This window comes from Sebastes umbrosus, chromosome 9, assembly GCF_015220745.1.
Source record: "Sebastes umbrosus isolate fSebUmb1 chromosome 9, fSebUmb1.pri, whole genome shotgun sequence".
Taxonomy (NCBI): Eukaryota; Metazoa; Chordata; class Actinopteri; order Perciformes; family Sebastidae; genus Sebastes; species Sebastes umbrosus.
This window is the reverse complement of record NC_051277.1, coordinates 23,507,008-23,528,228: the sequence shown is the minus strand read 5'-3', so window position 1 is coordinate 23,528,228 and position 21,221 is coordinate 23,507,008. Positions and strand designations below refer to the sequence as shown.

At 40.9% G+C, this 21,221-nt stretch overlaps 1 protein-coding gene across 3 annotated transcripts in view; it reads right to left on the bottom strand.

Annotated features, from left to right (window-relative positions):
- Window positions 1–21,221, bottom strand: part of nkx2.5 (NK2 homeobox 5) — a 31,484-nt gene continuing 10,263 nt past the window's right edge. The window contains exons 2-3 of one of the 3 annotated variants that reach the window (XM_037780918.1): window positions 3,817–4,466; window positions 1–1,771 (exon numbers count right to left, since the gene is read on the bottom strand). In XM_037780918.1, the coding sequence (XP_037636846.1) occupies window positions 1,170–1,771; window positions 3,817–4,177 (963 nt within the window). In that variant the 5' untranslated portion in view covers window positions 4,178–4,466 and the 3' untranslated portion in view covers window positions 1–1,169. Of the gene's footprint in view, window positions 1,772–3,816; window positions 4,467–9,127; window positions 10,497–21,221 lie in introns of those variants that run through there. The other 2 variants (XM_037780919.1, XR_005208296.1) reach the window with 2 other exon arrangements.

Here is a 21,221-nt window from a genome sequence, read left to right as displayed (position 1 = left end):
AAAAGTTTTAAAAAGGAAGTCTTTAATAATCAAGTATACTGTCCAAAAATAGATAAATATCTTGGATCAGGTAACATCTTGAATTTGTCCTCATATTAACAAGTACAGAGAAAAGGTCGCTGACCTTCAGGATGGCTTTTGACATGTTGTATATGAAAATACTTCAATACAATAAAAGAAAATCTGAATGTTTTGTAGTACCACAGAATTTAAAAAACAGCAGAACCTGCTTTAATAAGATGTAATACAGGTCAAGGTCATGGCTCGCAGCCATCTCCGTCACAGCAACTTTAAACATGGGTGTAGAGTGTACACGTGTCTGACAGCGGGCCGTAAAAAGTGTAAACTTTTAACAACCTTCTAACCTTGTTTAAGCATATTGAAGGAAGCTTCCTAATAGCCACTTGAACGTTTTAACCAGACACAAACCATGTGAGGGTTTTACAGATGTCAGGGTCCTTTATGTGGATCTACTGTAGAACCAGTTCAACCATTATGTGACCCACTGGCATGGATTATGTATTGTCATAATTATAGTTCACTATTATATATTTTTATTATATATTTTTTAATGATTTTAGGGATTGAAAGTCAGAGCCAAACCAGAGCTAATTATAACATTAAACAACTTTAAGCATCAGAATTAAATAGTTGCATAACAGCAATTTTAACAAATAATAATAATAATAATGATAATATCCTTATATAATTAATAATTTTAGACTAAATTTACTATTGGTTGTCTCTTTCATCGTCACACACTGAAAATACTGTCTGATTTTTTTTTTAGCTAAAATTATTTAACAACACTGTGTCATTGTGTCAAGAAAATTAAAAAATAAAAGAAAAATAAAAGAATAATAAAATAGAATATGGTTCTAAATTTGACATTTAATTACATTTTTTTTAATTAACTGTGTTTTATTTTAATTTTTTTATTTTCTCTCAAATGACATGTCTGTGCTATAATATCACGGAAATAAATAAAAATGTAGACTATTCAGACAAAAACTGGTGCTCAAAATAAAAACGAAAAACTACCAAAAAAGTAAGTAATTAAATATAAGAAAAGTTACACAAACTCCACAAACAAGTCTTGACACATTTAAAAAATGCATGCAGTCAGAAATAAACCCCTTTAAACTGAATAGGAGTATTTGGTATTTAGTTTACCATGTCCTAATGCCATGTAATGAAGACACCCCATTACTGGAGGAAAAGGTGTTCTGCACATTATTCAGGTCCCCAAAGTTCATGTAGTTCCCGTTGTTGGAGGATCCCTGCACAGTTTGCATTGAGGCTGCAGGATAATTACACGCATAGTTTGAGTTGCATGCAGGGCTGGTGTAGTTACTGAAGGCCGGGTAGTTGTTATAGGTGAAATGGTTGATGTAGGACGGGTTGTAGGTGGCTGCTGAGTCCGCAGCCAGGCAAGGCTTCCCGTCCCGGACCAGAACCGGTACCGACACCCTCCTGGGCGGCGGCAGAGACACCATCTCCAGGCTCTGGTCCTGCCTCTGCCGTTTGCACTTGTACCTCCGGTTCTGGAACCAGATCTTCACCTGCGTCGGGGTGAGTTTGAGCGCGCCGGCCAGGTGGTCTCTCTCCGGAGCAGACAGGTACCTCTGCTGCTTGAAGCGGCGCTCGAGCTCGTACACCTGAGCCTGGGAGAAGAGGACACGAGGCTTCCTGCGTCTCCGGGACTTGGGTCGGTCTGGATCCTCCAAGGGTTTTAGGTCCTCCACGGGCTCGATTGGAGGACTGAACTCCTCTGATCATACCAGACAGACAGACAGAAAAGGATGACACAATATATCAGCAAAAGTGACTTTTTTAACAGAGGGACTAGATGGATATGTATTTCTATCATGAGGCCTAGAGCTGACAAATAATAATAACAACAATAATAATCATATATCTATATTGTGTTGTATCATATTATGGTTAATTTGCTTGTGCCCATTGTAATTCAGTCCCTTGTCAATGATGCATTCAGTGAAAAAAGACACATGTAGGCCAATTTACCCTTTTTACGCACACGTAACTGAATTACTCTGATCACACCAGACAGAAAGAAAAGGATGAAAAAAATGTATCTGCAAAAGTGACTTTTTAACAGAGGGACTAGATGGATATGTATTTCCACCATTAGGCCTATAGAATTGACCAATAATAATAACAACAATAATAATAATAATAATAATAATAATAGCCTTTATCATATATCTATATTTTGTTGAATCATATTATTTGCTTGTGACTGAACTCCTCTGATCACACCAGACAGAAAGAAACGGATGAAAAAATGTATCTGCAAAAGTGACTTTTTAACAGAGGGACTAGATGGATATGTATTTCCACCATTAGGCTTATAGAGCTGACCAATAATAATAATAGCCCTTATCATATATCTATATTTTGTTGTATCATATTATTTGCTTGTGCCAGTTGTAATTCAGTTTTCTTGCCTGTCAATGATGCATTCAGTGTAAGCTTTGGAAAAAAGACACATGTAGGCCAATGTACCCTTTTTACGCACACGTAACTGAATAACTTTGATCACACCAGACAGAAAGAAAAAGGATGAGAAAATATACCTGCAAAAGTGACTTTTTAACAGAGGCAAGGCAAGTTTATTTATATAGCACATTTCATACACAAAGGCAATTGAAAGTGCTTTACATATATAAAAGCAAGATAAAAGTGCACAAAGTGCATAAGATAAGAATATAAAAGTATAAGTTAAAAGAAAAAAAAATTAAAAGGATAGTAAAAAACAATCAAAAGACAGTTAAGTGCAGCATTTGATCAATTAAGAAAAGCGTCTGAGAACAGTTTTTGGTCTCGAGTCTAGATTTAAAAGTGGCCACTGTTAGTGCATCTTTGATTTCATCTGGAAGTTTGTTCCACAGTTGAGCAGCGTAGCAGCTAAAAGCATCCTCAACATGTTTCGTTTTGACCTTGGGTACTACTAATAGATTTAGAGGGACTAGATGGATATGTATTTCCATCATTAGGCCTAGAGCCGACCAATAATAATAATAACAATAATAATAACAATAGCCTTTATCATATATCTATATTTTGTTGTATCATATTATGGTTAATTTGCTTGTGCCCATTGTAATTCAGTTCCCTTGCACGTCAATGATGCATTCAGTGTAAGCTTTGGAAAAAAAAGACACATATCAGAATTAGAATCAGAATTAGAATCAGAATTAGAATCAGAATCAGAATCAGAATTAGAATCAGAATCAGAATTAGAATCAGAATCAGAATCAGAATCGTGTTTATTGCCAGGTGTAAGAGGTATACACTAGGAATTTGGTTTGGTTTTGTTGGTGCAAGTTAAACAGTATAATAACAAAAGAATAGATAAAAACTTTAGAATAAAATAAGAATAAAAAAATTAAATTTCTACCAATATACAATATAGGCCAATTTATCCTTTTTTTACGCACGCGTAACTGAATAACTTATATTTGCCAGTGCAACTTTTGTAGTCTTGACATTGATTTTTTTTTTTGTAATACATTTTATGAATAAATAAATAAATCTAGCACACCTACAAAAAGCTGCACATCAACACAACTTTTAAGCTATTTTTTTATTATTTGAAAAATCAAGTTTCAAAGCCTGTTATCCAGTATATAATGGTGTTTTTTTCTGTATTAATGCGTAAAATGCTTTAGTGGAGCTTTTCTGGGAACATCTGATGCGTTTTTTTTGCACAAATCAAAGAACACGAGCTCGTGGGCCTTATTTTAGCATGCAGGCCTTTCAAAACCTTTAAAATGTGTCCTCTCATCAACTCACCTTTTCTACGTTTCGCCTCAAACGCGTCTGATTTCCCATCCTTAACTATATCCATCTCCATGAGGGATTTCCCATAAAAGGTAGTAGCAAAGTTGAGTGCATTGCCTCTGCTGTCTGCTCTGGACTCCTGGAGGTCTTCTCCAAACAGCGAGGTGGACATGTCCCGGAGAGGCTCCTGCTTCAGGCGGGCCAGCATGCAAGAGGAGGAAGAAGAGGAGGAGGTCGACACGGTGCAGCAATCCATACGAGAAGATGAAGAAGAAGAAACGTCCAGAGAAGACACCATAACGTCATGCCTCTGCTCCAGGTTTAATATGTCCTTTACCGAGAAGGGAGTGGACGTGCTGGGGCTGGGAAACATTGCTGGAGAAAAAAAGAGGCCTATTAACCTGTCGACGTCAACAAACTGCCTCTCCTTCCTGGGAATATTTACTTGGATTTAAGTATTAGTTCGGTGTAGCAGACTGATCTTGAGTGAAGTGTGCATTTTGAATGTCAACTGTCTCCAAACTTTTTTCTTGGCCTCCTGGTGACGCATGGAGGGAGGTGGGACCCTCTGGATGGAGACACTGGTACTCCCATTTCATGACGTATAAAGTGATGTCTGCTACATGCCATCGGGCTGATGTTGCTAATAGGTCTATATCCTCCTGGGAACCGAGTAAAAAAAGAGTCTTCCAAATACTTTTTTTGTGTGATTTCCTTCCTATTTAGGGTTATAGAGAAAATCTTACAATATAGGCTTTTTAAACTTTATTTTTTATTTTACAGCATGTCCACTGTATAGTGGACCACAGGACCATTTCAGTGGGAAAAGACAAAAGAAATGCCAAGAATACATTCAACTTGATTAAAAAAAAAAAACACATGCCATATCACTGGAAAGCCCATGATGTCCTCTTTACAATACACCAGGGGTTGATAGAGTAAGTCAAAAGAGTAAAAGGATATGCACGTGGACAAAATGTCCACTACAGAGGACACATGTCAATGGGCTGGGTCTCAGGAGGATATGTGTTCAATCACTGCAAATCTTAAGCAGATCTTATTCAAGTTTCAAGTTTATTTGTCATATGCATTTAAAAATACAGTGTACAGTGAAATGCAATGAAATGCAATGAAATGCATTTTTAACCTGGCTCTCTCTGTAAGCCGTTAAAATCTATAAATAGATAGTACAGTTGATAAATACTACAATAAATAAGACAATACCTGAGAATAAAATTATAAAGCAACCTAAAAACATCCATAAAACAATCCACATCAGCTCTGCATTCATTTAGTGCTATACTGTTCAGTACAGTCTGAACATTGCATTTCACTGTACACTGTACTTTTAAATGCATATGACAAATAAACTTGAAACTTGATCTTATTCTGCTTTGTTTTATAGGATAAAAAAAGTTCAGAAATGAAGTGAAATTTAAAAGAAAATGACTTGTTAAGATGAATATTTCTCAGTCTTGCAGTTTGTCATCATTACGCACAAATACAAACGCGTTTCCAGTTAATTCTAGCAGCACCAACATTCGGACGGATGTTTACACACATCTTCAAGTACCAAGAGAGAAATGATTTATCTCACTGCGTCCACATCAAAGGTGCCAAAACTTGCATCATTTAGGATACTGAGAGGAATTAGAGCAAGGAAACGGAGCAGACAAGCGTCCAGAAAGACAACAGGTTGTGTCCCTGGACAGGGAACCTGAAACCAGCAGCGACACACTCTGCTGTCTGCCTCCGACAGATCCTGGAGCCACTGTCTGCAGTTATCAGGACGTGATAACAGATGACAACAAAACCTGCACACACACAAACACTCCCACCCACGCTGCAGGCCAGCTTATCCTAAAAAAATGTGTCATATGTGACACCCAAGTTTTTACCCAATAAAAACAGCCCCATTTTATTGCTTTTAAGCATTTCATTTTGCAGACTTTTTCCCAAGATAAATAACGCATCCACAGTTCAATACAAGGCCATTCTTCAGAATCCGAATGAGAACTTAAACATTATATATAACGTTTTGGAAAGCAAAGGGTTAATGTTGCTATACAACGTTTGGGATTTGTTTCATTTCGCTAAACCAGCTTCTGTGGAGAAAGTGTAAAATGTTTTCTATGTCATTCTTACCGGATTATATCCTAATGAGCCTGTTGCATCCCAATTAGTCTAATCACTAAACAGTTAATGGATCTAAATCACCAAGAGGCCTCCGGGACAGAGAGAGAGAGAGAGAGAGAGAGACAACATTATATAAAGTTTTGAAAAGCAAGAGTTAATGTTGCTACAAAGTTTTGGATTTGTTTCATTTCGCCAAACAGCTTCTGTGGAGAAAGTGTAAAATGTTTTCTATGTCATTCTTAACTGGATTATATCCTTAATGAGCCTGTTGAATCCCAATTAGTTCAGCAATCAGCTTTAAATTCGAGTAAAAGTCACTTCCAGGAGTGCATTCTTTACCATGTAGATGTTGTCAATTAAACACACAATCCGTAATTGATAGATGAACAACAACAAAATACAACTCATTTGGTCAGACAGCAGTGAAATGGAGACAACCGGTGCGTAATGACGCATAACCCTCCACGTGTTCCCCCCCTCACCCCCTGCTTGGTTGGCACTAAACCTGCTATTAATGCCTGTGGAGACGGTCACAGGAGACAGACAGTATTATCGTTTGTTTTATCTGCAGCGTTTAGCACTGCAGCCACGGGCTAAATGGGTCCCCCTGTCTCCAGACCAGCGAGGGTGTTTATAGTTTTAAAGACTATTTGTGCGACTCGAGAGCTGATGAATGGCTGTAAAATCTCTCTCAGGCGCAGTGAGAGTCAACACTGGCTCTTGCTGTAATAATTGGCGAAATAAAGTAAACTCAAGGGTGGAAGAGGAGATGGGGGGGGGGGGGGGGGGGGGGGGGGGGGGTGCACAAGACATGAGGGAAAATGTTTTCATGATTGATCTCCACTGGCTTTTGCGCGTAAAGTTTCTCTGTTTTCTGACATTATAGTTACAACAACGAAATAAAACAAATCAAAGGATTAATCGTGTGGGGTTTGATCAATCATGCACCACATTAAACAGTTGTACCTGGACAGTAAACCATTCAGTCAAGTGTAAATTGAAGATGACAGGTCGTCTGGCATGTGTTTCATATCCCTCTAATGCTCCATCCTGCAGCAGCCCTTTGACCTGTCTCTCTGCAGCACATCTCCAACTCAGATAAAGCTGCAGATAAGGTTGCTTAAAAACTTCCGCTGCACGAACAGTGTGGGTATTTTGAGGCGAGGAGCGATGAGCGCGCGTGTGCATGTGCGCGAGTGTGCGTGTGCGTGTGACCCAAATTAAGATTTTTTGTCTCTTGACTAAAAACGTTCCTGGTGTCTCTCTCTCTCTCTCTCTCTCTCTCTCTCTCTCTCTCTCTCTCTGTCTCTGTCTCTCTGTCTCTGTCTCTCTGTCTCTGTCTCTCTGTCTCTCTCTCTCTCTCTCTCTCTCTCTCTCTCTGTCTCTGTCTCTCTGTCTCTCTCACTGTCTCTCTCTCTCTCTCTCTCTCTCTCTCTCTCTGTCTCTGTCTCTCTGTCTCTCTCACTGTCTCTCTCTCTCTCTCTCTCTCTCTCTCTCTCTCTGTCTCTGTCTCTCTGTCTCTGTCTCTCTGTCTCTCTCACTGTCTCTCTCTCGCTCTCTCTGTCCCAGAGGCCTTTTGGTGATTTAGATCCATTAACTGTTTAGTGATTAGACTAATTGGGATGCAACAGGCTCATTAGGATGACATAGAAAACATTTTTACACTTTCTCCACAAGAGAACATTAACCCTTTGCTTTTCAAAACTTTATATGATTTAAGTTGTCATTCTGATTCTGAAGAATGGCCTTGTATTGAACTGTGGATGCATTTATTACTGTATATAAGCTATGTGTTAATGTTTTAGGTCCTTCAACTGGCCATTGTTACTACATAATGAACGATTGGCTTCTTTAAACGGTTTTACTTCTATGAGGTATACTATTCTTTTTTATTATGCAATCTAGAACTGCAACAATTAATCAATTAGTTGACATCTGACATTTTATAGACCAAACAACAAATTGATAAATCATGAAAAGAATTGACAGATTAATCAATAATGAAAATAACACTTAGTTGCAGCCCTAGTGTAATCTTAAATTGTAAAGTAACTAACTATATCTGTCAGAGGTGAGGGAAAAATCTAACATTTCCCTTAAATGAGTCAATGTAGAAAGTCTCAGGGAATGTAAAATACATTAAATCCAATTTTATTTACAGTATGTAGCGCCAAATCATAACAGAAGTTATCTCAGGGCACTTTTCATATAAAGCAGGTCTAGACCGTGCTCTTTATAATATTATTTACAAAGACCCAACAATTCCCACCATGAGCAAGCACTTGGCGACAGTGGTAAGGAGAAACTCCCCACATGAGTACATGTAGTTACTTTCAACCCCTGATACGCTGTTGAGAAGCTTAAATGAAAAAACAAACGACCTACAAATAGTAACACATGGCTGATAATCCAACTTTAAATAACAACGAAACATTAAAATCATTAGAAAAGAAGCCTGTAACTATGCAATGATGGATACACACATAAATAAACACATCAATACATATACGGTATATATACAACAGATACACATTATATACGTGTATAAGTCTATATATAAACACACATATATACATATGTGTTTTCAGTATTTAACTGCATCTCTGTTTAACTGCATACAGTACACACACAGACATACAAATACAATTATATATTCATACATATGCCAATAAAAGAATGTATAAATCTTAAGAATAAAGTTAAATCAAATACAAAATGTTTACTTCACAAATGAAGAAAGACAAAGTGAGTTTTTTTTTTTTTTATTTAAATGAGGACACACATTGAAATCTCCTGACCAGACGGGCTCTTCTAAAGTCAAAAAGCCCACTCCCGATGCCTTTAATCTGGAGCCGGGGACAGCCAGAAGGGCCTGTCTGAGGATCTTACAACACACCCCGGTTCATACAGAGTTACAAGATCTGTGATGCTGAAATCTGTAAAAACTCTAAACTCCAATGGCAGCGATGTGCTCTGTTCTATTGGATATATCAAGAGTCTGTCTGCTGCCTTCTGATGAGACAATAATATACATTTATCACATAAAGGCTACTGTAGAAAGTTTTAAAAGACAATTTTGCAAAACAGATTTGTCATATTTTCAAGACATTAACATTTTCAGTCATATGGAAACTTTTTTTTATATAGTTTAAGGACACAAAAAGAAGAATACCAATCTTAACACAACACTGTTACATTGTTACACTGAATCATACAGTATTACCAATGTACAACACCAACAAAAGGAGAAAATTAGAAGGAGAATCTAACAATTCAACAAAAATCCATCAATTTCACATATACAGTTGTTAATGAAAACTTGTGGACCAATACAATGCTCCAGACTGAATATTTTCTGAGTCCAAATAGAAACTATGCTGAAATTTAGCAATCATTAAAAAAGTAGATAATATGAATATCCTATCCAAAAATAATGACATTTTGAAATTAAATGAATTAAATAGTGGGATTTACCTCTTTTTGAATGAATGGTCTGATGTGAGATTGATACATTTCTATGGCGAATCTGGTAAACAACTAAAAAACTACATAATACTGAGAATATCAGTCAGTTTTTTTCCTGCACAGTATGAAACAATAAAAAAGAACTCTCCTATTTCATTTTTTTCAGTAAAAATGGAGACTTTGACACCATCACTGTCATTCAAGCAGCTTCAGCCTGATCTTAACAATAATACAAATTACAAGTTAACTTACATAACATAACATAAATACCTTCAAATTAAACATAAACCACCTTTAGCTGATTCCCTTTATGGTCACATCATAACATCAGACAGCTCTGACCTGCAGCCTGATACGTTGTATTTTCATATCACCACCTGTTGTTCCATCTTTCTTTCAAGAGTTCATTGAATATTATATTTCCCAGTACGCCTCCTTATTCCCTTACGTATAAGTTAATGGTTGATACTGTCCAGTTTGCTTTCAGTCCAAGGCCAGGCCTTGGCAACTGCATTCTCACGCCGTGTCTCCATCTCAGCCGCACCCTGGATGTTTCATATAATATTAGTAAGTGGGGTGGAGATATCATGATCTGACTCTGATTTAGATGTGACTGATATGGTTTACTGGTAAGATGAGTTAAACCTTTGTGTCCTCTCCACCCTTCCCTTCTGAGTCACACCACCACCATGTGGCCATTGCAAGAACACACCCAAACTTTGGCTCAATCCACTGTCCATTTGCTGTTTATGATGACAATGTGTTTGTTTTTTTTTATTATAAGAGTGATCGGAGAGCCTGTTGTGGCAAAGATCCTACTGTGGTCAGTATCATTTATTGCGTGACATAAGCATCTGCTGATCCGGAGTCAGGTTGTTGTAACTGGAAACTAACGGAATATGGCAACGATGTCGAGTGCCATCTGTCCGTGCATCGTTTGTCTTGTCTGTGATGGAGGGAGCAGCATACCCTTCATGTACGCTCCATCCTCTGCCTCCTCCCGCCTGACATGCACTACCCAGGTCATGTTCATAGGCTTGGCAAGGCTTCACACAGTCTTGTGCTGAGTTCAAGGTGATGTTAGAATCCCACTGGGGACAGAAGAGGATGGTTTTTACTCTGCGGCTGCTTTAGTTTTGTCTACAGCTGATGTTTGATGTCGGTAGTAAGATACTGCTGTATTGTAGCTCATGAGCTGATGAATGGATTTTAAGGGACAGGTTGTGCCCTGTTGACATATGCAAACTGGATATGAAACCAGAATTTTAAAGAAGGGGTACTCTGTTGATTTGGTTTTGTACTTAAAGTCCAAGCAGCAGTGGCTGAGATGTCCTGAATTTTAGTACTTTGTATGAGTCAAGCTTCAAAACCACTGCATGCTACATTTCCTATAACTCAACTCAGTAGCATGTTTTATCAGACTTTCCCTGCCTTCACTGTCCTCGTCCTTCACTAGACAGGCTGTTCTCATACACCGTTCGTAGCTATACCTTCGAAAAGTAATGCACTGTAATTTGTATATATCACACAAAATGAATTTGTATATAATCTACGTAGTTGTGAACCAAGAAGTATAAAGACCAACAAACGCCGCATAGGGATAAGGTCAGGGTGGATGGGTGGGTTAAAAAAAACAAAACACCCGACTTTCGCCCAGGAGACCGCTGTTCGTGCCCTGTGTGAAACAAGAAGTCAATGTTGATTTATTTGTCACGTAACTTCTGTACTTAAGTTATGCCACCTCCGGAGATATTTTAACCCAAACCATGATCTTTTCCTAAACCTAACTAAGTTGTTTCTTTTGAAGATGGAAGTTTATTTTGAAAAGACTGGAGTGGAAATTCACACGTGTGTCACATGCTGGATATTCATAGGAAAACACCAAATATGAGGAATAACTTTAAGACATCATACAAATCATAGTATGAGGATACGTGAACGGACAGTATATGGATGCTGAATCTGAATAAAAAAAATTGGAGTTATAGACACCTGAGGTTTATCTGTCTGATAAAGGATTTCCTCAAAAGAAGCCTCAAGCCATAAAAGGTGCAGTGTGTAGGATTTGGTGTCATCTGGTGGTGTGGTTGCAGATTGCAACCAACCGAGCACCCCTCCGCTCACCCCTCCCTTTCTAAGACTGTGGTAACGTGAGCCAAAAGTGCAAAACCATAACACCGTTCACTTCGCTCAGAGGCCATCCTGACTATAATAACACTACTTCAGGAGCAATGGAAGTCAGACAGCGGCTGGCGGTACCGCGGTTTTGCACTCTGATGCTCACATTATGCAGTTTCACAAGCGTGTCAGAGAAGGCTCTCTCTTGAGCCATTGTTTGGTTTGTCTGTTCTGGGCTACTGTAGAAACATGGCAGACTCTGTGAAGAGGACCCGCTCCCTATGTAGAAATGAAGGCTCATTATACACTAATGAAATCATAGTTATGAATATTATATTCCATTTCTGCAAATAGATCCTCCGAACTGTTCCTTTAAGCCCACAAGTTTGGCGGCTCCTCCTGTCTGCTTGTCGAAGTGCCCTTGAGCGAGACACTGAGTGTGTGTGAATTGTAAATTGCTTTGTCCGTTAAGGTAGAAAAGGGCTGTATAAATGCCGTCCATCCATTTAAAGGAGAAGCACCCACTGAAGCCTCGAGACCAACCCGAGATTACCCCGATGACATCACCTGGGTTATTTCGTCAGACTTTAGAAAACTCCCTTGAGAGCCAAAGAAGACGTCATGCAACTAATCCATTGTCAAAATTAAATTGTATATATAATTTAGTATTTTAGCTTGCACAGCATGCGCAAAGTTCAGCTCAACAGGTTGCCGTTACATTTCACTATATTTGTATACTGCTGTACATTTTAGACCGTTGCACTGAAGAACTGTAGCTAGAAATGATTGCTCCTCTGAGAAAAAAATATCTCTTTAGTGCCGTTGGTATTTTTGGGATCTTCACCAGTATAGTCTCCACTTTACTTTTCTTATCAAGTGCAGTGTGATCTACTGCACATATGGCTTTGGTTGTTAGATTGTAGTACACCAAGTGGCCAGAATAGGGCAGCAACACACAGAAGTTTACTAACTCTCCCACAGTAATACCTCAAACTCATCTTGTCTTTTTGAATAAAAGAACCGTCACTGAATATTTTATCACATCATTGCATAATGTTCAGATTGCAGAAAACACGTTTTTCCCATTTACAACTCCAGATGGCAATGGAAAATTCCTGCAACGTTCCCCCTGCTTTCACAGCAGGTGAGAGCGACCTACTCATTGTTTCCTAAAAGTGTTTATCTGATCTGCTCATTTGAAGTTTTCCAACTCCAAATTATACTCGTCTGGTGCATTAGGAACTATGTAATTTTCCCTAATGCTCAGCCTATTTGTAAATATACAGTATAGCTCCGTGTCTTTACTCGTTCCCTCTTTAAATATTAGTTTTCATGATCATGAGCTCACCATACCAGAGTTGTCCCGTGACCCAGGACCGACTATGTGCCCTGAGGTTTACAGCGTCTCCCCGCGAGCCTGCATGTGCTGTATCAGCTGCTGTCGCTTTATGGCCCTTAACTCGCCCAACCTTCCCTGAGCCCATTTAACATGCTGACTGCTCTATTTTCCATGCAATTGGAGTTGACCAAGAAATGAGGTAAGGGCATTGCTAATAGGCTAAATGACCAACATTGTAATAAGGCTTGCCTCGGGTAGCTTGATTACCACACTTGGCCCGATGGATAATTCATGTGGAGACAAAGGTGGCGTGGAAAGAGCGCTGGTCTCCGTGCACGTCTCTGGTCAAGGATGAGCCCTGTGTCCTGACACACACACACACACACACACACAAGCGCACACACTGTCTGCTGTGACGTACATATATTGCCGCCATATACGCCACCAAGTCATTGGCATCGTGCTTCCTGTGCAAAAACTCTGGTGGCACAGACATTCACACATAAACACATCATTCAACGACTCTGAATCCATTTTCATCGCCTCTAATTGTGTGGCTAGTTCTGCAGGATTTAGAGCATCGATCATGGTGTCCTTGTCTTGGCACTGAGAGCGGACACTGCTTCACCCAACTGCAGCCCATTATTCTCAGTATTTGACAGTGGAGCTCAGGGACACCAACATGACGACAAGCTGATTAGACTGTTGTCAGGCTATTAAATAGGTGTTATCAGTTGCTATAAGCCCCATAAATGTGAGTCAGTAGGGGCCCACTACACCCACTAGTAGGTTTTTATCATCCATTCACATGGTAGATCACCGAAAGAAGTTATAAAAGAACACAACAGCGACCTCTAGCGACCGTCGTAATTATGACAGGGCCAGAAGCGGAAGTCAGGTGCTGTAGTATAGACAGTGTGATAGTCCATTAGGGGCTGGAGGACAAGGACGATGGATGGGACACAAATACAGGGTTTTCACCCAGGAGTCTGGAGGTTGCATCCTGTGTGAAACCAACAATGTGTAGTTCTCTTTGTGTTCATAGTTATTTTAACCCAAAACACAATGTTTTTCGCTAAACTTAAGTGTTTTTTTTGCCAAAACCTAAGAAGTGAAGTTATAGTTTTGATGCCTAAACCTAATGAAGTTGTAGTTTTATTATCTAAACCTAAAGAAGTTGTAGTTTTATTGCGTAAACCTAACTGTTTTTTGCCTAAACCTAAAGAAGTGAAGTTGTAGTTTTGTTGCCTTAACCTGTTTTTTTGCCTAAACCTAAAGAAGTTGTAGTTTTATTGCCTAAACCTGTTTCTTTTGCCTATACCGAACATTTTTTGTCTGTTGCCTAAACCTAGAGAGATTGTAGTTTTGTTACCTAAACCGAAAGAAGTTGAAGTTTTATTGTCTAAACCTAAAGAAAGTGTAGTTTTGTTGTCTAAATCTAAAGAAACCTTTTTGTTTGTGTTCAAAACGTGACGTTTCATTTAATTTTACAACATGGTAGAACGTGTTGCTTTTAAGTTTCACTTTCACTTTTACAACATAGTGGGCCCCTAATAACCCACATCTATGGTGCTTATAGCTGATAACATTCGAATTAGGTAAGACGACCTTCTTCCTCACTAAGAAGTCTGTTGAGCAGGTTAAAACAAAGCTGAGGATATTATTTTTTATAAAGGGCTAATTATAACGCCGAGCTGAGCCACCAAGTCACCCTAGCAAGCGCAGGGCTGCTTAAGGTGACTGTGCGGCCACTGTGTGTGTGAGTGTGTGTGTGTGAGAGCGAGAGACAGTGTGTTAATGTGCATCCTCTCCCTGTCTTTCCTCACTGCCTGTCTCTCCCTCTCTAATGGGGACAGTATGAGAAGAGAGCTTGTGCTCCGTCTGGACCTTTCTAATTGCCCCTGCCACAGAGGCCTGATACAGCAAGACCCTGTGTTCCCAGCAGGTCAGGCGTGTGTGTGTGTGTGTGTGTGTGTGAGAGAGAGAGAGAGAGAGAGAGAGAGAGAGAGAGGGAGGTAGAGAGAGACTTGGGCAGACAGAATCATCACTCAGGTGGTGCTCCCTTGGCTCCACCACACACATTCAGGCCCCACATAGAGAACACCATTCATTATAAGTATCAGCGTTAAGGGAGCGGAGCATGAGAGGTGGGAAGAGATACGAGAGGGGGAGGAGAAGGTGAAGGAGGAGAGGGTAGGACAGAGAGATGAGATATTTGTTAGATGATGGCTCAATAAATTCTGCTGAAGTAAACTTTTTAGCATCCTTTGTTGAGAGAAAGCTTCACAGGATACACACACCTATGCTAGCACATAGTCTTCATGCAGCCCTGATGTTCTCTGCTATCCTGCCAGGCCAGGTTATGAAATCCACCCAGGGCCAGGTTACAAAAATCCTCTCTGTGGCATCTGCCAGGGAAGGCAGCTCCGTGTTGACAGATGGGCACAGCATTCCTGGGCCCCGGGCCTTCGCCAGCGCTCTGCCAGGAGCCGGGCTGAAGGAGCCACGGAGAGGCTTGACTGGCATTTCTTTACACCTATGTGCTTCATTTCTGTGGCAACCTCGAGGCACGTACGACATGAGTTACATTCCCTGAATGCTGCTCCTTCAAACTGACACTTAGGGGCAGCGATGGGTGTTACTGCGGAATGAATAGGGTAGTGATGATGGGTGTGGATTCCTGCGCGTGTCTGATTTAATTAAAACGGCACTAAAATGGGACGGTAACTATGAGGGGCATCTTGATTTTTCGTCACTTCTCCTTGTTGATTCTCAGTGATGAAAAATCTGTCTTTTTTGGGGGGTTTATTCAGATGTAACACCAAGCTTACACTGATCTGAATGTTCTTGTGCTTTACCTTCACAGCTGAGGCAGTCGGTCCCATGCTGGCCCAGTTACGTGATCCATGTCCAGGCAGGGAAGAAAAGCTCAACCCCTTCCCCCAAAGCCCCATGCTGCTTCCACAAGGATAGTGTTTTACATGCTCAAGGTGAGTGGAATACCAGCGCAGCTCCTGTTAGTTCTACTCGCTCAGGGTCCCCCATTTCTCTACCCTATCTACCGCTGACCACCTGCTCAACGTCGTCCCCTAACCAGGTCACACTAATGAAACCCGCATGTGTCCATTTAGCAGCCGCTCAGACTGCATACACACACAAATAAAATGATTATGAGGGCAAGATGTAGTTTTTAAAATTAGTTTTCTTCGCAAAGTGAAGCCAGTTCTTGTGTTTTCATGTGAAAAAATAAATGTACAGTACATTCGACTTTGCAATTCAGCAGAGCATTTGGAACACAAATATAGCTTTGGCATGGCTGAACTTAATAGGCTGGCATTCTGCAAAACCATGCCACATTCTCCGCAATCACCACTCTTTAACATCTAGCACTGCATGGACACAATGTTCCAAGACGCAGCACACAGAGGGTGCCCTGCCAACTCTTCAGACAGTGAGGAATTACAGTGATTACTCCTAAAGCAATCTCACTATGGACTGATGTATGCATGGGGGGTCAGAGAAGAGGGGTGAGGTAGGAGGGGGGTTCAGGAACATTGGCAAGTTTCACAGCCGAGAGCATAAAAGACTTGCAAACGTGAGCGTGTCGTTGACCTCAAAATCACTGTTAAAACACGGTGTCCCCATTTGGTAATTATCCTCCTCCAGAGATGAGGTCAGGCTGAAAATCAGTTGCAAACAAAGTGGGGTGATGATGGTGATGATGGCAGCGGTGGCGACGAGAGCGAGAGAATGAAAAGGAGAGGGGAAGAGGACATGACAGGGTGAAAACGAGAGAGGGAGAGAGCGTGGTGGAACTCACTGCTTGGTGTGAGTGAGCATGGGAAATGCGTGGGACTTCTGGACCATCACTGGCTCCAAAGGGGATCTGTTTGGTGACTGACGCACACACGCGGACGTACATATATGCATGAGTACACACAACTAAGTGTAGAGCTATTCATTTACTCAGTTCTCTCAACAACCCTCCATTTAACGCTTGGTTGCAGCAGATGTTCATCAAGCTACTTACCTGCAGCTTTTTGTAAAATATTTCTACGAAATCCCCCAATTAAAGCTAAAAAAGGTGCACTTTTTTTTTTCATTTGGAGCATATTCTTAATTTAAACCTGCAGTAGGCAGAATGTTTTTAGCATCATTCGGCAAAAATCCCATAATAACCTTTCAGCATATTGTAATTCAAGTGTTCTGAGAGAAAACTAGACTTCTTCTTCTGCCGTCAAATGAGAAAGCTTGCTCCGGCTGGTGGGCGGTGCTTGGCATTTCCTCAACTGATCTCAACATGCCTGCCAGGTCACAAACTTTCCCATTTTACAGCTAGACCATACACTACAAGATGTTTCTGTAAACAATTAAGGCGAGAAATAGACATTACAGTAACAGAATATTGATTCATATTTGATCAGCGCTGCCTAGTTTGATCGGAGTTTGCGAGTGATTGACAGCTGCTCAGAGACGGCAGGCTCCCGCTCTGCTCTGATTGGTTGTTTTCCTCCGATCTGTGAAATCTTGCAGATGCCGTTAGGAGCACCGTAGGACACAGAGGCACATGATTTTTTCCAGATTACCTGTCTCATGCACTACTGTCAGGATATAGTGACCGTTTTATAAAAATAACTTTTTCTAATCATATTTGCTCCAATTCCACCCACTGCAGCTTTAAACAGAGAAAACTTATCGTTCATCTGCAGCTGTTAGTGATGCTTTTCACTTGTCGAGGGGGTGACGCAAAAACAGTGCTGCCTAGGTTGCACCACCAGAGGGCAAAATCTGGTCAGAAACTATAATGGAGAGTGAGCATGTACACACAGACACACCAAACACACAAGCATGTTCATGTGCCTACATGCACAGTTGCACACTATTTGACACACATACGAGCCTTATGTCAGCATTTACATTCTTCCACTCGTGGTAACACATAGTGTAAACAACTCACAGCGTGAACAGTTTATGTTACACATTCTGCTCAGTGTGTATAGATCTGGATGTATAGCAGGCTTGCAGAGCACAGAGCAATGATTTACTCTTAAATACCAACAAAATGTCATGTTTTTTTGGAGGAAAATTTCATGCGTTGGTCCTAGAATTCATTTTAAATGCCCATCAGAATCAAGCACAGGTAGCTGTCATGTTTTGAGCTGGGAGGTCTCGAGGCTGACTCCCCTATGAGCTCACCTCACGGCAGATTATGGGCCACTGGAGTGTGTCTACGTTTTAAGGCAAACGTTGGCAAGATTCAGCATGATGCGGTTCTTTTCTCATGTCTAGGTTATTTTTATGGCTGAGCTGGTGGCGGTGGAGCCATTGGGAGGTCTGATTGGAATAAGCCAATACAACCAAATCTCTCCCTGCAGCCAATCTGTGAATCCAGCTTTGACGAAGAAGGGCGGTTTGTGAGGAGCAGCAGCGGGATGTTATTACACAGCATTTACTGTGTATGCTGCACATTCAGCTTCGTCCAAGCCAGCCGAGCGGCCCACGCCTTTTTTTTTATGCTACGTTTTTATGTTTCATATACGTCTATGCGGAGGAGTTAGCCATAGGTGGTTTGGGTCAGCTGTTGTGAAGCCCATGCTGAGGGCTGAGGCAAACAGAGCCGCCGCCGAGGGCCATGACGTGTGCTGTTACTGCATGCGTGTGCACTTTTATACGGCTTTAATTACAGACTGCGAACACAGACAGAGTTGTTTATTCTGCTGCGTAGTATACACTGAGGCCTGGTTGGCACCACAAACACACGTGCCACACACACACACACACACACACACACACACACACATTGCTTTGTAGTAGTAAAAGTATCAGCGCAGCAGGTTGTACCTGCCAGTTGAGTGAGTCACTTGTATTTAATGTCCATGAGTTCAGTCATTTATGGACATCTGAGCGCAGGACATCATCACTAACAGGCCTCGGACATTATGAGGTTCTTCTTCTCATCCTTTTTTGTGACACATCTTTTTGTACTTTGCACACATTAAACAATTTTCCAGAATTATAGTAAGCTATTGCCACCGTAAAGTTGTATTCCTTCAGCTTAAACAAACAGGCTATTTAAAGGGCATCAGCCTAACATAGGCTGCTTTATTTTGAGTAGACGAAGAAGGTATAAATAGACTCCGAGGAGTGCAACAAGCGAATGCTTCATATGAAATGGCTGGCGTTACATCATTGCCTGTGAGAGTGAAGTTCTGGAGAGGCGCTGGGCTCTCTGGGCCAGCCATTATGGTTTGTACTAATGTTCTGGTTTCACAATCCAAACATTCTAAGAGCTGTTATTTGCTCTCTTTTTCCCTTTTACTCAGTAATTCTGCTTCTTTTTTTTTTCAGCCAAGCAAAGCTGTCAACAGAGAGGAGAAGCAGCTTTAAGTGGGAGACAGAAAAGGGATGGAGGAGGAGGAGGAGAGAGACGGGAAGAAGAGAGTTGGATGGAGAGAGAGAACGAAGTAAGTAAAACAACACAAACATCATCACCTGTGGGGTAAAGTCATAACGTGCCACGTGTCCATATTCATATACTGTACGCGTCGTGGGGGGCATGGGTGTACATTTGTCCGTGCACGTGCAGTAAGAGAAAAAGAAGGTCAGTTTGGTTAAAGGATGAAAACGGATGAATGCTTTTTTGGCACCCTCCTGTATTCCCAACCACTCACACAGCAAGGTGTATCTCTGTGCAGACAGTCTGAGGTCTGAGGAGGCAGCGTCCGCCATGTGGTTGGCATACTGCAGCTCATCATTACTGTTGGCTTCAGCTGACGCTACTGAAATGACTTGTATAAGTGAATCAGTGCCGCTGTGAGAAGTTCCAAACTGGTAGTTATAAATCACAGGACAAAACCGACGTCCCCCCATCATGCATCTCTCCCGCAGTAACAGAGCCTGCTCTTTTTCAAACGCAGTATGATGATGAATAGCTGAATCAGCACATTCTGGCACCAGTCTTGTGTCTCTAAGTTGGCTCGTACGTATGTCATCCTGTATGAAATCCTACAGAGAGAGAAAACGTTTCATTTTGAAGTGCGGAGATAATGAGATGAAGATGTAATTTGTGGTGGAGACGTTTATGGCGGCTGCTGGAACCGGGCTGGGATGTGTCCCAGTTGCATTCTGCTTTTCTATATGACTGCATGAAAGATCACAAGATAAATGCAGCTGAAACCACAAAATTTAGACAGTGCTACTGGACACTCTTGTCCTATAATGCAATGCACAGTTGAAATGGCTCTGTCCAAAGGTAACAAAGTGCCTCTAATGTCCAACACATTATGTCTCATTTATTTAATCTGTATTATTTAAGTGTAAAAACTAGGACGGTCAAAGTTAACGCAATAATAACGTGTTAACGCAAATTCGTTTTAACGGCACTAATTTCCTTAATGCATAACTAACTAATAAATAGCGCTCCAAACTTACGCTAAATTTTGGTGAGGAAAAACTGGCATGGCTTTTCTCAAAGGGGTCCCTTGACCTCTGACCTCAAGATATGTGAATGAAAATGGGTTCTATAGGTACCCACAAGTCCCCCCTTTACAGACAAGCCCACTTTATGATAATCACATGCAGTTTGAACGCAGTTTGGACTCTTCTACACATTCATTGTGTGCTATTTGTCAGAGTGACTGGCTGTCCCACTTGTATATATAGTAATCGCACAGATTTACTACCCACGTATGCTTGGGAATCTGTTGTGCCAGTGTCAGCATTGTGCATGATTAGCAATTAAAAACCACAGCCTGTTATTAAGTTGTGGCCACCGTCGGCCAAGTCAACCACTCTGCTTGACACTCAGTGATTGTACTTACAGTCCTCACAGAAGAAATAGAAATGTGATATTTTGACTAATAGTGTGCGAGTTGAAGGAAAGTCAAATCACCTCCGGTTCATTGAGAAAGTTATTGGAACGCAATTTGTTTAAGCTCCGTCCTCATCCCAAAGAGAAATGTTGGTTCGTTACAAAGACAAACGTTGGGAAAATGAACCCAGTGTACCCGCCGTGTTCTTTTCAAGCTGGCATGCTGTTGAACCTAACAATTGGTCTTTCACCAGGTGTTGGGCTGCTGAAGGCGTATTTGTCAATGGCCTGCCATTATTTCATTCACACAAGTCATGTTTTCTTAATCTATAATTACTCTGTAATTGCAAGCCAGCTGTAAAATCACAAGGATGGCTGTTATCTTCGTGCTTTAGGTCTGAGCTGCCAACACTGTCCCAGCGTTTTCTTTTTTATATATATAATTGAAGTGAGACTGCTGGAGAGCGTTCTCCAAGCAGATCCGTTGGATAGTCCTGTGAGCCTTGCATCCAACCTTATATAACATTTCTACTAGAATCCACGCCTATA